Below are 14,291 nucleotides of genomic sequence, written 5' to 3'. Positions count from 1 at the left end.
AATAAAGAATGTGTAGTTTTGTTTTTGCTGTATGCCACTTGAGGATCAAATTTCTCCAGAACACGGGTGTTACCAGCCCCTGGAAGTGACCTCTCCAAACTGGCCTTATTTGGAGAGCACTCGAGTGCCCCATTGTTGTGACAGGAACAATGACTCTAACAGGGGTGGGAGAGAAAACACAAAATACAGACGTCTGGCTCTTAAAAATCATCAGATGGAAACTAGTTTTTCTATATTTGCACTCACATCATGGAAATCTGGTCACCTGACACTGATGCCGTGGCTCGCCTTTGAAGTCCGTTTTAAAAAAAAGCTTTATTTAGTGCACATTGTGTGCAGAACCTAATTTATAGGAGCTGACCCTGGCTACTCTTTTGTGCAACAACCACCTTGGAAAACAATGGCAGGAAGGCTTGAAACTTGAGAGGAACTGAATCTGCTCTTTTCAATTTTTTTTCTGCTCTTATTGAATGGAGAATTTTCCCTCCCCGAGTAAAATAGCTCTGTTTTTTTTGTCCAACAGGAGCCATAAAGTGATGTCTAAGCATACCATGACCAGGCATTCGCGCCGAGTTTAACTGGACACATGGGGACAGTTGTTTTGTACCACAGTGTGCAGAGAGGCGGGGGGGCACAGAGGAAGCCATGGACGCCTGGCGACCCAGTGGTGACCCAGTGGCCTCCTCATGGAGGGGATCAGGGCCTAGATAGGGAGTCGGCTTAAGGTTAGAGGTTTAAGGGTAACAAATCAAGCAGCACTTTAATGGTATTTAACCCCTACATACCATATCTCTCCAACTGTTTGAACAGTGCATAAATGCAGGCCAAACATAGGAACACATATTTTTGTTTCATATGGGGAAGTTGTCTTAAATAACAGAAAATGAGGCGGTCGGATTTGGTGATTAATAGACTGAAGACAAAAGCTTTCCACTAACTTTGCACCTGAGGTCTGTTTTGACTCATTTCTATGCACAAGAACACGTGAAGCCTGCAGTTTGAAAGCACACTATGAACAAAAATAGTTCTTTGTGAGTGTACTTTCTGAGGTGACAGCATGTTCTTCACCCTTTCACTTTCTTTCCTCTTATCGTTTTGTGTGCCATAAAGAAAGGGGCAGGACAGGGATCCCCTATAGGCAGTGCATATCTGCCTCTAAAGCCATCACTCAACTTTATGTTCACTTCTGGTTCTCCTAGCCCGGCTGTGTTTCTTCCATTAGTATCCACTCATAAAATGTACCACGGTTATAAAGATGTGCAATAGACGACTACTAGACAGTCACTTACCTTTACATGGTAATCAGGTGTTTCTACGTACCTGTCTTTTACCTCACTTGCCTAAACGTGCCTGATATATAAAGTTTATGATTTTGACAGTAACGTGGGAACATATTAAAAATAGTTTACACAACACATTTATTAATATTTACATGTACAAAATAACACATGGAAGTACAGTAGTTTTACTTTAAATTGTTACAGGTTAAATGTGGGACAGAATGCAACAAATGCTGATTCTAATAGTCTTTTTATTTATTTTTTATTACTGTGAAACAAGTAAAAAAGCTCCTGGTTTTGATATTTTACTAAGTAAACACACTGGTCAAGCAAACGTAGGTTCACAAATGCGAGGATAAGCTCTTCACTTATTTTATATCCTTTTAAAGTAAATACTGTTAGGCTACCACATTACTCCCAATTTCAATATGGCTTTGCTTTAGGCAAACTGTCACGGCTATGCTCATTATTTTATGACATTATGCAGTGAAAAATTATTAATATATTCAACGTAAAAAAATAGAAAATTATTCAATTTTGTTCACACCTATTGGAAATTCTATCAATAACTTTAACTCTACAGTAAACATGAAGCCAACAAATGTAAAAAAAAAAAAAATTCCTTTTTTGTAAATGTATCAAAATTTGCGCTTAATTAGGTTAGTGGAACTTTGAATTTGAATATTAGTTGCGCAGTTAAGAAATAAACACTGACAGCAGCATGAACAGTTCTGTCAAGCATATGTGCTAACAAAAAAAAAAAAGATTTTATAATGTGAAAAGGGTCACTGAGGGGCCAACCTTAATCAGAAACTATCCTGTTTATCCCGCTGGAGAGTGACTGAGAGGGCACTGAGTGATGCAGGTGAGAGACAGGCGTCACCCAGCCCCTAGACCGCACCTCTCTTATCTGCCTATGGAACGGAGGAGGAAGGAGTGACAAAGGCCAGGGCCTGAGCGTGATAAGGAAGGCCCTTATGTCCTGCTTCGGCCCTGGCTTGCACCGTAGCCTCCAGTGCAAGAGGCCATCCAAGGGCCAGGTGTTGACCACGACCAGAGCAGCCTCCCAGATCATGTTTTTCATTTACAGGTATGACTATGAGTGACGTCAGATATATAGAGAATGCTGGTGTGCATTTACATGCGGCCGCTTTGGAGCAGTGAATGAGAGGAAGAAAGGGAGAGAGAGAGCGAGAGAGAGAGAGAGAATGAGGGTCAGGTGAAGTTCAGGGCAGATTTTTTGCCAGTAGTCTCACACTGCAGGAAAGCCAAATTGCTTCCGGATCTAGGTATCCACCCCTGCAAAATTCAGTGTTCGTACCCTTCCCACCTCCTTGTTGTCATCCCTCTTTCCTCCCATTCATTCTTTCATCTGTACTTTGGTTTTATTCTTGCTTCTGATCTTTTCTCATTCTTTGTCTTTATTCTGGCTCTCAGGTGATCGGTCTTGTTGCGTGGCATGGCACAGGGTGACAATGTCTGTAGGGAAGCAGTCTTTGAGTAGGATACCTCTGTCTCTCTGGCAATCCAGCTCTCCAATAAAGCCATACCAGTAGATCACAAGGCCTGGACCAAACCTGCAGTGCACAAAAACAAAACAGACTGTTAGTACATTACCGCTGCTGTTTTCAAGAGTTCTCAGTGTGCAAATACTGAGATAGACTTTCAAATTCATATCTGAAAATGCTATTGACTTTGGATAGGAAATACAGAAAACATCAGGAATAGGTTAGTAAAGAGATAGAAAGATGGGACACTAGTGAGATGGATCTATGAGCGATAAGATGGCTTAGGTATTTTTCCTTTGATCACATCCAGGAAACTTGTGCTGAATCAAACAAAAACACCGCCAGGAAGATAAAGATCTTTCTGACAGGGTGATACACACTCAATCACATTACAATGGCAGTGAAATAACAATAATCTATCTATAACAAAGCACTACACCAAGGCCTCCGGATCCTGACATCAGAAGCCTTTGGTGCATAAGAGAGCATGCAGAGTTCAACACACTGCATATGGTGGTTAAGGTTAGCTAGTCAAACAGTGTCCAGCTGTTTCATTTACCTTCATTTTGAGGGGGAAAGCAATCTGCACTGCGGCAATAAAGATTGACTTTCCAAGCAAATGTGAGCTCAAATTAGGAGTGTTTAGATATAGGATGTTTTTGTTTATTTCCTTGTAGAACCTGTAGCAACTGTATCCCTAAAGATGTGCTGAAAGATGCAGTAACGCTTTAAACAGAGGAACTCGTCACTTGGAATGTGCAACTACATTTTATTATTTCTTTTCAAAAAGGAAATAAAGCAGCTTTCAAGATATTTATTAACCCCCAAAGAGCCACCAGTGGCCCCTCTCTTCTTTGAACCTTAGCTGCCACGCATAAAGACGTGTCACAGTTGAACTCTTGAGTGGAGAGCACTGTAGCTGCTAGATGCTAGAGCAGATTCAGGGGGCTGACAGTACTGCTCTTCATCCTTGGACAGTTAACGCTGTTGTGGGGCCTCTGGAGGCCAAGACAGGAAGCTAGCTAAAGGGCCACAGAGAGCAGTACAAGTTCAGCTTCAAGGTAAAGTTCATAAAATCTTTTGACATTTTGGTTAGACTATAAGAACTATTATAGATGCTGTATTTACAGAAATCTTTAGTTTGCAATTTAAGAATTTACTGTAAACACACAGATTGCATTGTGACCACAGAAACAATAAATTCTCAGCCTTTGTTCTTTTTCCAGCTGTTACATATGTCTTGTTATAATGACTGGTCTCGAGGCAGTGCGCATGCTACATACAGTTCCCGTGTGCAGACAGACGCATGTACATGAAGATATGTGCACCTCCTTCTAAGCGGCCCTCGCAGTAGTGTACATGCTCCTACACCCCATCCCTGCATTCTGCGATTTTACAGCGCGTGATTTACGGTGCTGTATCTGTGAGCAAACAGGCCAAAGCCAACAGCCCCGAAGAAAGCCTGCAGATGCACGCTCTAAGTTCACCACAATGTCACACACGTAGCTCACCCTCTCAACACTGCACAAAACTCAAACCCTCAAATTCTCGCCATTTCCACGCTCCACTGCTGCACATGGCCGTCAACTCTTAATATGGAAATGTTTTGGAAACAAAACCTAAACATTTACATTAGGTGGCTTCAGAAAAGGGCTTATGTGCTTCTTTTTATTCTGCCGCCGTTCTCTTTGTATTTCCTGTGTTCTGGATGTATGCGTGTGTTTGGGGAGGGTGAGAAGCGTAGAACGGGCAGACTGGTCGGCACACACTGGAAAGAGGCAACCTTCTGAAAAGGTTAAAACTGCACATCAACAGATAAGGCAGCCGTGCACGATTCATCATGTCCCAGGTCTGTCAAGGGAGGCTGAGTACAAATTGAAACAAGCAAAATTATAAACACTGGGGAGCCATGTCACCAAGGCCTTTCCATACCGTAAAGAAAATAAATGGAGTTTGAATCCTTCTCAGGATTAATACAAGTCAATACTACTGGGACCTTGAGGTAAAAATCTTGGACTGGGAATAGTAACAATAACACTGAAGGGGGAAGGGAACGGTCAGGGGGTCAAGACTAAGTCTGATGGTTCCAGCATGATTTTCTTGTGAAAAAGTCTAAAACTAAGTAGAAAGCAAGTAAAAATACACAGCAGGGTGCTTTAGGCACTACTACTGCATATATATATATATATATATATATATATATATATATATATATACTTCCTCTGAAGTTTGTGTGTTGGAACGCCGGAGGAAGTGAGTGGAAGTTCAGTTTAAATTTGTAGGCAAATTATGGTTTATTATGTGGGCTGGCTCATTTTAAGCTGGCATGTGCTTATTACGCACACCACCTCGAAGTCAGAGTCAACCATCTTCCAATAAACACCTTGCTATGTAACGAGTTGGTGAAATTGTTTGTGAAATGTAGCTAATTTCAGCAAGAGGGCCACTTGACGAGCCTGGGCGTGGATTGCGGGCTACCAGCCGTGCTTTCGTTAGTGTTAATGAGCTGCTGGTGGTCGCATTTTAAAGCAGGTGCCAAGCAGCTTACTACAACAGCTTAATGAGAGCGAGGCAGTAAGAAATAGAAAAAAAAAACATGAATGGAGAAGAGGGAGTGTTATTAGTATCTGCCTGTGCACACACAACATGCCATGAAGCCAGCAATACGGAATATAATAAACACATGCGTAAAAATATACCAACTCTACCCTTCAAATAATTTGCAGACTTATTTCTTGATTTTAGTTCTTGCTTTTCTCATTTTGGGGGGGAAATGAAAGCATGGCTGAAAGCCCGTAATCCATGCATGGGAGGTCAGGTAGTGTAACCTTTTCAAAAATCTCTGAGTTGAACATTTCTGCTCAACACGCAGATCAAGGTTAACTTCCTTTGCTACATTTGGTGGAAAAAAAAGAAGAAGCTTCAAGCACAACTCGGGTTCAATCACTTTTTCCAAAGTACATTACATGACATGACGAATTATCAATAAAATTGAGATGAATTTATGCTCGACTTTAAAATGCCCTCACTTCATTTTACACACCGCACAGGTCCACTTTAAACAAACACCCCAGCAATGATTTAGACAGTGCAAGCCTTCACCTGAGGGTGAAGTCTATGTCTCTGAGGTCTCTCCACAAAGACCTCTTTGTTTTCAGCATCCATACATCAGGTCACAAGGTAGGCAGCTAAAGCACTGCCAAACATTAGTGTTAGTCAGTCTTTTCTCAGTTTTCCCAAATGCCGTAATGGAACCCGCTCAACTTCTTTTAAGACAAAAAGCATTCAGACTGATTGTGAGAGAAGTACAGAGGCATAAAAATGTCTGTGTTGAAGTCTGACGAACTGCGTATGTAGTAAAAGACAGAGAATAAATGTGTAAAAGTAAGACTATTCTTTTGAGATCCCTTTGATAGATGTTCACCTATCAAAGAGTTATAAGAGTTTTCTTTATAAAAACAAAAACAAAAAAAGGTTAGATACTGGTGTTGTGATGTGTTATTATTTGCGAAAATTTACAGGGACGGCAGTGACCCAGAGCCTGCATGTCAGCAGGTGATACAGTTTTGCATGAATACTGTACCCAGCTTGTGTATTTTAATGACTTTGTAGTGCATTTTGCTGCAATTCAGCCAGACTGATGATGAAGACACCCCTGACAAGTAAAACTGCTGTGCACAAGTAGGATATTTTAAGGCTGGTTCTACCCAGAGGGGCGTCCTCGAACAGGGAGGTAAATAATCCCTTGCTACAAACTATACATCCGACTGTCCATAAATAACAGGAACTGAATGGAAGAGTTAACCTCCCACAGACAAGTTATTAACATGACCATAGCTAAGAATAGAAAACATTGTTTTGGTTTTTTTTACTTTCTCCACCCCCTACTTTGTCTCATTGAGCGGTGAAAAAAAACTTAATTCAACTTAGGTACTTAAAACACAATTATAAAGCAACCGCAGCACACGATTGTACATTATTATCACCAAAACCTACGCAAGCGTCGTAATTAAGGAGGAACAGAGAAGAATGCGGTTAATCTTTGTCACCAGTGAAGAGCATGTCATATTCATATGCATATGTAGTTTTTAAGCTAGAGGTGTGGAGGTGGAATGTGTAAGTATGAGAGTATGAGAGATGTGGGAGGTCAGGTCGACTCAGTGTGTTGTCAGTTTTATGTTGTAGTAGGAGATAATTTATGCTCACTAATGCAAGATAACAATACCAAAACAGAGACAAGAGGATTCCAGAGCTTTACTTGGTAAACACAGCAACCACTTCTGGAGCAGGATGTAGCCTGTGCCCTTTAAGGGATCACAAAATTAGTTGATGGTCAACCCGATTCAGCTTTAGCAACATTTCAGTCCCGTCCTACAAATGCAAAAGGTGAACTTTGTGCTCATTAACTATAAATGTAAAATAGGGAAAATAATATACTAATATTTTATATTTTCAATTCACCAATAATGCTACTAAAAGATTATATGGACAAATGGTTCAGCAATTTGAGAACAAAGTGTAATACTGCAAAGAATTTGGGAATTTAAAGATTCTGGAGAGATTTGTGCACACAAAAAACTAAGGTTAGAGCTTTTTCTATATGATAAATAGAGAAAACTGCTTATTTTTAAACATATGCATCCATAATTGTAAAATGTTTTTTTTTCTCCCGTTAATTATTTGATCAGTTATCACTTTCTGGCTTCAAATTTCCCACAAGCTCCTATCACTTCAGCTACTTTCTCACAATAACCAAAACCTTATCACCGTACAGATACACAATCTGACATCCGACTGATACCTTGACTAACACATGATTATGTGAATGAGCAAATAAGCATTAACCTTATATTTATTTGCTGGCTCAATAGTAACTTACAGATATCCAACTTAATTACATTTGGTCCCAGTTAGAAACCATTCGCTCAATATCATGCTTCCAAAACATCCTCCAGCTGAAGGGAGGAGACTTAATCAGTGTTTTGAACTCGTTAAGTCCCTTAACTGAGCATGTCGCCTACCACATTAGCAACACATATCTGAGAAACAAGTGTGCACTGTGTGTGTAATGTGTGCGGGTTCCCTCTCAGATCTACGGTGTCACGGTCCAACACGCTTTGACACACTCTGGTCTGTATTGGATGTGAAGCAAAACTAAACAAGGTGTGGTCTGGCTCTAGATTTGTCTTTCCAGTGTTCAGAATTTGGCCCAAGCAGCGCAGAGTACACTACATACAACAAAGCGGCCTAATGACGACAGCTCTGTGGTGGCACCATAATCATAAAAAAAAAAAAAAAAACTTGTCCTTCAGACAAAAGTGTCCTGTGTGTTAGTGTTTTGCAAAAAGGATTGTTTTGAACAGGCTTGTTAACATAAATGCAAGAAAAATAAATGTCCGTCTCGGTCTCTCCGGCTTTTAAAGGGTTAACGTCCAGGAACTAAGAGCACACCTGATCTTTTTTTTTTTGTTCGCAGATATCGACTCCTCACACTCCTTAATGACACTGTACATCATGAAAATGGCTTGATCTCTTCAGTTATGACACACTGAGTGGATATTCATTAACAGTTAATACTGATATTAATGAATTCTTTCATGGTGATGACAGCACATAGTGTCTCTACCATATTGAACTGAAATCTTGAGCGGGTAGTAATTTTGTCTGGGAATCTTGATTTATGTAAATACATTTTAAATGTAGTTATAAGAACAAACAAAATAGCGGCGCTCGGGGATGAATATACTTAATGTTTTAGCAAACATTGAGTATATATAGTTTCAGGTACAAGCTGTCATCTGGAATGCCAGTGAAGCTGATGCCGGCTTATAGCTAGAATAAGTTTGTTTTACCTTTTAACAAAGGGTATACTTATCAGTGAGTGCCAGTATTTTGTTTGTTATCGGTTTTAATCGAGTTCCTATACATGTTTAAGATAATCTAAGTAAAAATATGATTTAAAAAAATAAACATCTGAGGTTTTCCCTTTTTTTAGATAATGCTCCAAGTTCTAAAAACTAAACATTGACCATAGTGCTAATTTGGAGATCAGTTGAAAGCCCCTCGGGCCTTTGATGAGTCCTCGTGTCTATGAGTTCTGCCTAGAGACAAGAAGCTCCCCATGGTAGTGGGCAAGAAGGCTGGGGGCTGGGAGGCTGTGCAGACAGAGAAAACCACATTGTCAAGGGGATACATGCTCCTTTAACCTGTTATTGTGAACTCCCAGCAGCCCTGGCCGATAATTGCCACCTTTTTAGTGCGCATGCGCCAACCAGCGTGCAGCCTGTTACAGTCGCTCCTGCTTTTCTCTTAGTTTAGCTCTTTTTTCTTACGTATTCTTTTTTTTTTCTGACTTGTATTTTCCTCCGTTTTCTATCTCTTACTCAATCATGTGGATTGAGAGAGTTTTTGTTCTTCTGGTGGCCGTGGAACTGTTACTTTTATCATGGAACGGGACCGCGGCACATCTCCTACACGCACGGACTGTTTACTCCAGAGATCAGCTGATCGCCCTGATGCCGGCCGGCTCGCTGGCCAGGCCCGCAGAAGTACCAGCTGAAATTTGGAGGAAAACACATCGGGGATGCAGAGGTCAAGGACAGAAGAGAAGAAAAAAGGTGACGGTGAGACAGCGGAGGCTCGAAGCGAGGAGGAGGTTTAAACCGTGTCTGCCGTCTATCGTGATGGGAAATGTGCGATCGTTGGCAAGTAAAATCGACGAGCTCTCAGCACTGGTACGGAGTCAGAGGGAATACCGAGAGTGTAGCCTGATGTGTTTCACCGAATCATGGCTGCACCAGGTCATTCCCGATGAGAATGCTTCAGTGGAAGGCTTCCACACTGTTCGGGCGGACAGGGACAGCATCGCTAGCGGTAAGCGTAAAGGAGGTGGGCTTGCTGTTTTAGTTAACAACCGGTGGTGTAACCCTGCCAACATAACAATCAAAGAAAGGATTTGTTGCCCGGACACTGAACTGTGTGCTGTTGGACTCAGGCCGTATTATTTACCCAGGGAATTCTCTCATGTCATCTTGGTGGCTGTTTATGTTCCCCCCTCTGCTAACCCCACAGCTGCATGTGACACTATCCACTCTGCCATAGCTCGGCTACAGACTCAGCACCCGAGTGCCTTTATTGTGATCTCGGGTGACTTCAACCATGTATCACTGGACAATACACTACCAACATTCAAACAATATGTGGACTGTCCCACCAGGGGAGAGAAAACTTTAGACTTACTGTATGCTAACGTCAAGGATGCATACAGCTCCTCCTCCCTCCCCCCACTTGGTAGGTCAGATCATAACCTGATTCACCTCACCCCCCGCTATGTGCCAATTGTGAGGAGGGAACCTGTGACCACCAGGACTGTTAGGAGGTGGTCAGAGGAGGCAATAGCGGAACTACAGGGCTGTTTCGAGGTGACCGACTGGGAAACACTCTGTGAGCCTCACGCCGAGGACATCAATGGGCTTACTGAGTGTATCACAGACTACATAACTTTCTGCACCGACTCCATTGTTCCAGCTCAGACTGTTCATTGTTACCCAAATAACAAGCCGTGGGTGACTAAGGACATCAAAGCCCTCCTCAACAACAAGAAGAGGGCTTTCAGAGGGGGCAACAAAGAGGAGGTGAGGAAGGTCCAGGTGTTACTAAAGGACAAGATCAGAGAGGCTAAGGACAATTACAGGAGGAAGCTGGAGTGGAAACTCCAGCAGAACAGCATGAGAGAGGTGTGGAGGGGCATGAAGACCATCACTGGATTCAGGCCAACCAACAGCAGGGGAGCTGAGGGAGGTGAGAATAGAGCCGACGAGTTGAATCTGTTTTTCAATAGATTCGACACCACAGTGTCTGCTCCCACCCCCACAACCTCACCTGCAGTCAGCCTGGAATCCAGAGCCACACCACTGTGCCAGCCTCTCTCTTCACATGTTGCCTCCTGTGAGATTCCTGACACCCCTCCCCCACCCATCACCTTCACTCAATACCAGGTTGAGATGCAAATGAGGAGACTTCACTCAGGCAAGTCTGCTGGACCAGACGGAGTGAGTCCCCTTGTCCTCAAGGCCTGTGCCCCCCAGCTGTGTGGAGTCTTTCATAAACTGTTTATGCTGAGTCTGAGTCTGCAGAGGGTCCCGGTGATGTGGAAGACATCATGCCTCGTCCCTGTACCAAAGACGCCTCGTCCCAGTGGCCCCCAGGATTACAGGCCCGTGGCACTGACCTCCCACATCATGAAGACCCTGGAAAGGCTCATCCTGGACCAGCTGCGACCCATAGTAAGACCACATCTGGATCCCCTTCAGTTCGCTTATCAGCCTCGTCTCGGAACAGAGGACGCCATCATCTACCTGCTCAATCGTGTCTACACCCATCTGGACCAGCCGGCGAGCACTGTGAGGGTCATGTTTTTTGACTTTTCCAGTGCTTTCAACACCATCAGGCCGACCCTCCTGGGTGATAAGTTAGCAGCGATGCAGGTGGATGCTTCTCTGGTGTCCTGGATTGTTGATTACCTGACAGGAAGACCACAATATGTACGTCTCCCACAGTGTGTGTCTGACAAGGTGATTAGCAACACAGGGGCACCACAGGGGACTGTCCTCTCCCCCTTCCTCTTCACCCTCTACACCACAGACTTCAGCCACTGCACAGAGACCTGCCATCTTCAGAAGTTTTCTGATGACTCTGCGGTGGTTGGATGCATCAGCAGGGATGATGAGACAGAGTACCGGGCTGTGGTCGACTCCTTTGTCACGTGGTGTGAGCAGAATCATCTGCAGCTCAACGTGGCAAAGACCAAGGAACTGATCGTGGACTTCAGGAAGACCAGGAAACACTTGACCCCTGTTTCAATCCAGGGGGTCAGTGTTGACATTGTGGAGGACTATAAATACCTTGGAGTACACATTGACAATAAACTGGACTGGGCTAAAAACACCACAGCACTTTACAGGAAGGGCCAGAGTCGTCTCTATTTTTTGAGGCGACTGAGGTCCTTCAACATCTGCCAGAAAATGCTGAGGATTTTCTATGAGTCTGTGGTGGCCAGTGCGATCCTCTATGCTGTTGCATGCTGGGGGAGCAGGCTGAGGGTCGCAGATGCCAACAGACTTAATAAACTGATCCGTAAGGCCAGCAATGTTGTGGGGATGGAGCTGGACTCCCTCAAGGTGGTGTCGGAGAGGCGGATGCTGTCCAAGATAAAGACAATGTTGGATAACACCTCCCACCCACTCCATGACATGTTGGTCAGTCACAGGAGCACGTTCAGTGAGAGACTGAGATTACCGAAAAGCACCACTGAACGACACAGGAAATCTTTCCTGCCTGTGGCCATCTCCCTGTACAACGCATCCACTTAACACACTGTTTGCTGCTACAACTACACATGTTTCTTTTCCAAATATTTATTTATAAGTGACTTATGTATGTATGTATGTATGTATATATATGTATATATTGTACTATTCTTAGTTAGCGTATTGTCTGTCTTGTCTTAATGTTGGTTTAAAATGGAGCACTGTAACAAAAAATAATTTCCCCCAGGGATCAATAAAGTATTCTGATTCTGATTCTGATTCTGATTCTGTCCCTGGGGAAACAGTCAAAGACAAGCATTGGGACAGGCATTTTTCTTTGACCATTGCTCCTTATGCCACACAGATCTGGACCTAATCCTGCCTTTAACCCCTGTAGCTAATGTGTCTTCAATTTAGGACGATCCCCCACTACAGGCACAGCCCCTAATCAACAACATTTTGTACTGTAACCCTATCCACCCTTGCTAGGGCAACATCAGTCTGAACGAGCGCCGGCACATCTAATGCATCCAGCGGAGGAACAATGTCATGCGTGTGTACTTATGGATATCATGTTTGCATATGAGGTCATGGGATGTGTGCCATGCACTCAGCTGTTTTTTAATCGACATAAGCTGTTGAAATAAAACATTTAATATCCACATGCAACTGTACTTAAAACCACAGAAACACAAACAAGTTGCATGAAATATATAATATGTAAGCCACAAGTATATTTTTTAAATGAGACTTTGTAAATTCGTATGGCTGCTCCTCATTGTTCTTCCATTCTGAAAAAGCCATGCTATCCATTGGCCCAAGGTCTCCATCAGGTTCAAGAATAAGTACTTCATTGTAAGTTCTGTTACCAGTTCAGTGAATCAAAAGTCATGGAAAGGCAGGTGCGAATGTTTGTTGTGTAGGCCTCTTGGCCTCTGCGTCCATGAGTACAACCCTGCCCCAAAATTAGAGTGTGGTCTCTAATGTCTCCCTGTGAGAGAAAGAGGCCTGGCTTTCGTCCAAGTCAGCACCTTTGGAAGTGCAGTGGTGTTACCACCACTAAATCAACATGTCAGCGCCCAGCCCAGTGAACTTCTTCACCCAAACTCCACTGCTTACAGCGACCCCACACACTAATGAATTGGTGTGAATGCCTATCTGTCTGCTAAAATGAAATGGGGGAAAGGAGATATGAGGAGTACAAGGGTGGGAAAAAAGTAGATTTGTCTTTCAGGTGTTACAAAAAATATTTGCAGTTAGGAAAAATGATACTGATACTGTCCTGTTACTCAATCAGAAAACTACTGTAGCAAACCAGCCAGCGCCAGGTTACCGTAGCCTCCGCATCAACCTTGGCTTCTGTGTCCAAAATGGAACTGTCCCACTTTAGGGGGGGCAAGTGTGGAGAGGGATGCAGGCGAAGGGCCACAGAAATCTGTGTGCTTACTCGGCAGTCTGTTTACATTCCTGAGGGTAATTTTAGCCCCTGGGGGGAGTAAAGCAGGGGGGGCCGACATGTTGTTGGGGCTTGTCAGTGTTCCACGGGCCAGCCGGCACAGTGGCGGCACCTGGACATCTGGGTGGTAAATATACATATACACACAGATATACCTCCTGCAGAAAAACCACTGGATACCTGCTTGCATCACTTATCAAGGTTAAGGTTATTATTAGGGAATTCTAAAGGTGAAGTTGCATTTTCCACACAATATCAATAGCTGCTTTGTAAAATGATTAAACAGAGCTACGCGATAGCAACGAGGCCTTCTGAAAACCACAGGACTGGCCAACAGGCCCAACACAGCAGAGTGCCATTAGTTTTGGACAACACAGGATATCCCCAGTGTTTGTACTGACAATCTGGGGTGCAAATCTAATTTCACTGTAGTTTTAAAAAATTTGCTAAGCAAACAAAACAATAATCCTAGCTCAAGAATAGCTTAGGGCTTCTGTGTGCCTGTCGGGATTTGTCTTTTTATTACTCCCAGCCCACAGTGTCCCTTCAAAGTGAAAGAAAGCAAAAAGTCCATGTGTTTGCTGTGTTTGTGTGTGAATGCAATTGTAAGAGTAGGACAGGGAGATACAGAGAAGGAGGGAGGGAAAGAGAGACTCTGAGCTTATCGAAACTAATTAGGCAAGGGATCAGGATGGAAGTTAAATACTGGGCTACATGTAATGAAAGAAGCAGAGTGGGG

The 14,291-nt window shown here is 43.2% G+C and overlaps 1 protein-coding gene across 2 annotated transcripts in view; it reads right to left on the bottom strand.

Moving 5' to 3' along the window:
• Nucleotides 1-1,401: 1,401 nt before the first annotated feature.
• cdin1 (CDAN1 interacting nuclease 1) overlaps nt 1,402-14,291 on the bottom strand; it is a 54,133-nt gene continuing 41,243 nt past the window's right edge. For both annotated transcript variants that reach the window (XM_026151980.1, XM_026151979.1), the window contains exon 12: nt 1,402-2,857. In XM_026151980.1, coding sequence (XP_026007765.1) covers nt 2,689-2,857 — 169 coding nt within the window. In that variant the 3' untranslated portion in view covers nt 1,402-2,688. The remainder of the gene's footprint in view (nt 2,858-14,291) is intronic.

This window comes from Astatotilapia calliptera, chromosome 19 (assembly GCF_900246225.1).
Source record: "Astatotilapia calliptera chromosome 19, fAstCal1.2, whole genome shotgun sequence".
In the NCBI taxonomy this organism is placed as follows: domain Eukaryota; kingdom Metazoa; phylum Chordata; class Actinopteri; order Cichliformes; family Cichlidae; genus Astatotilapia; species Astatotilapia calliptera.
Note: the sequence above shows the minus strand (reverse complement) of the source record. Positions and strands in the feature narration are given on the sequence as shown.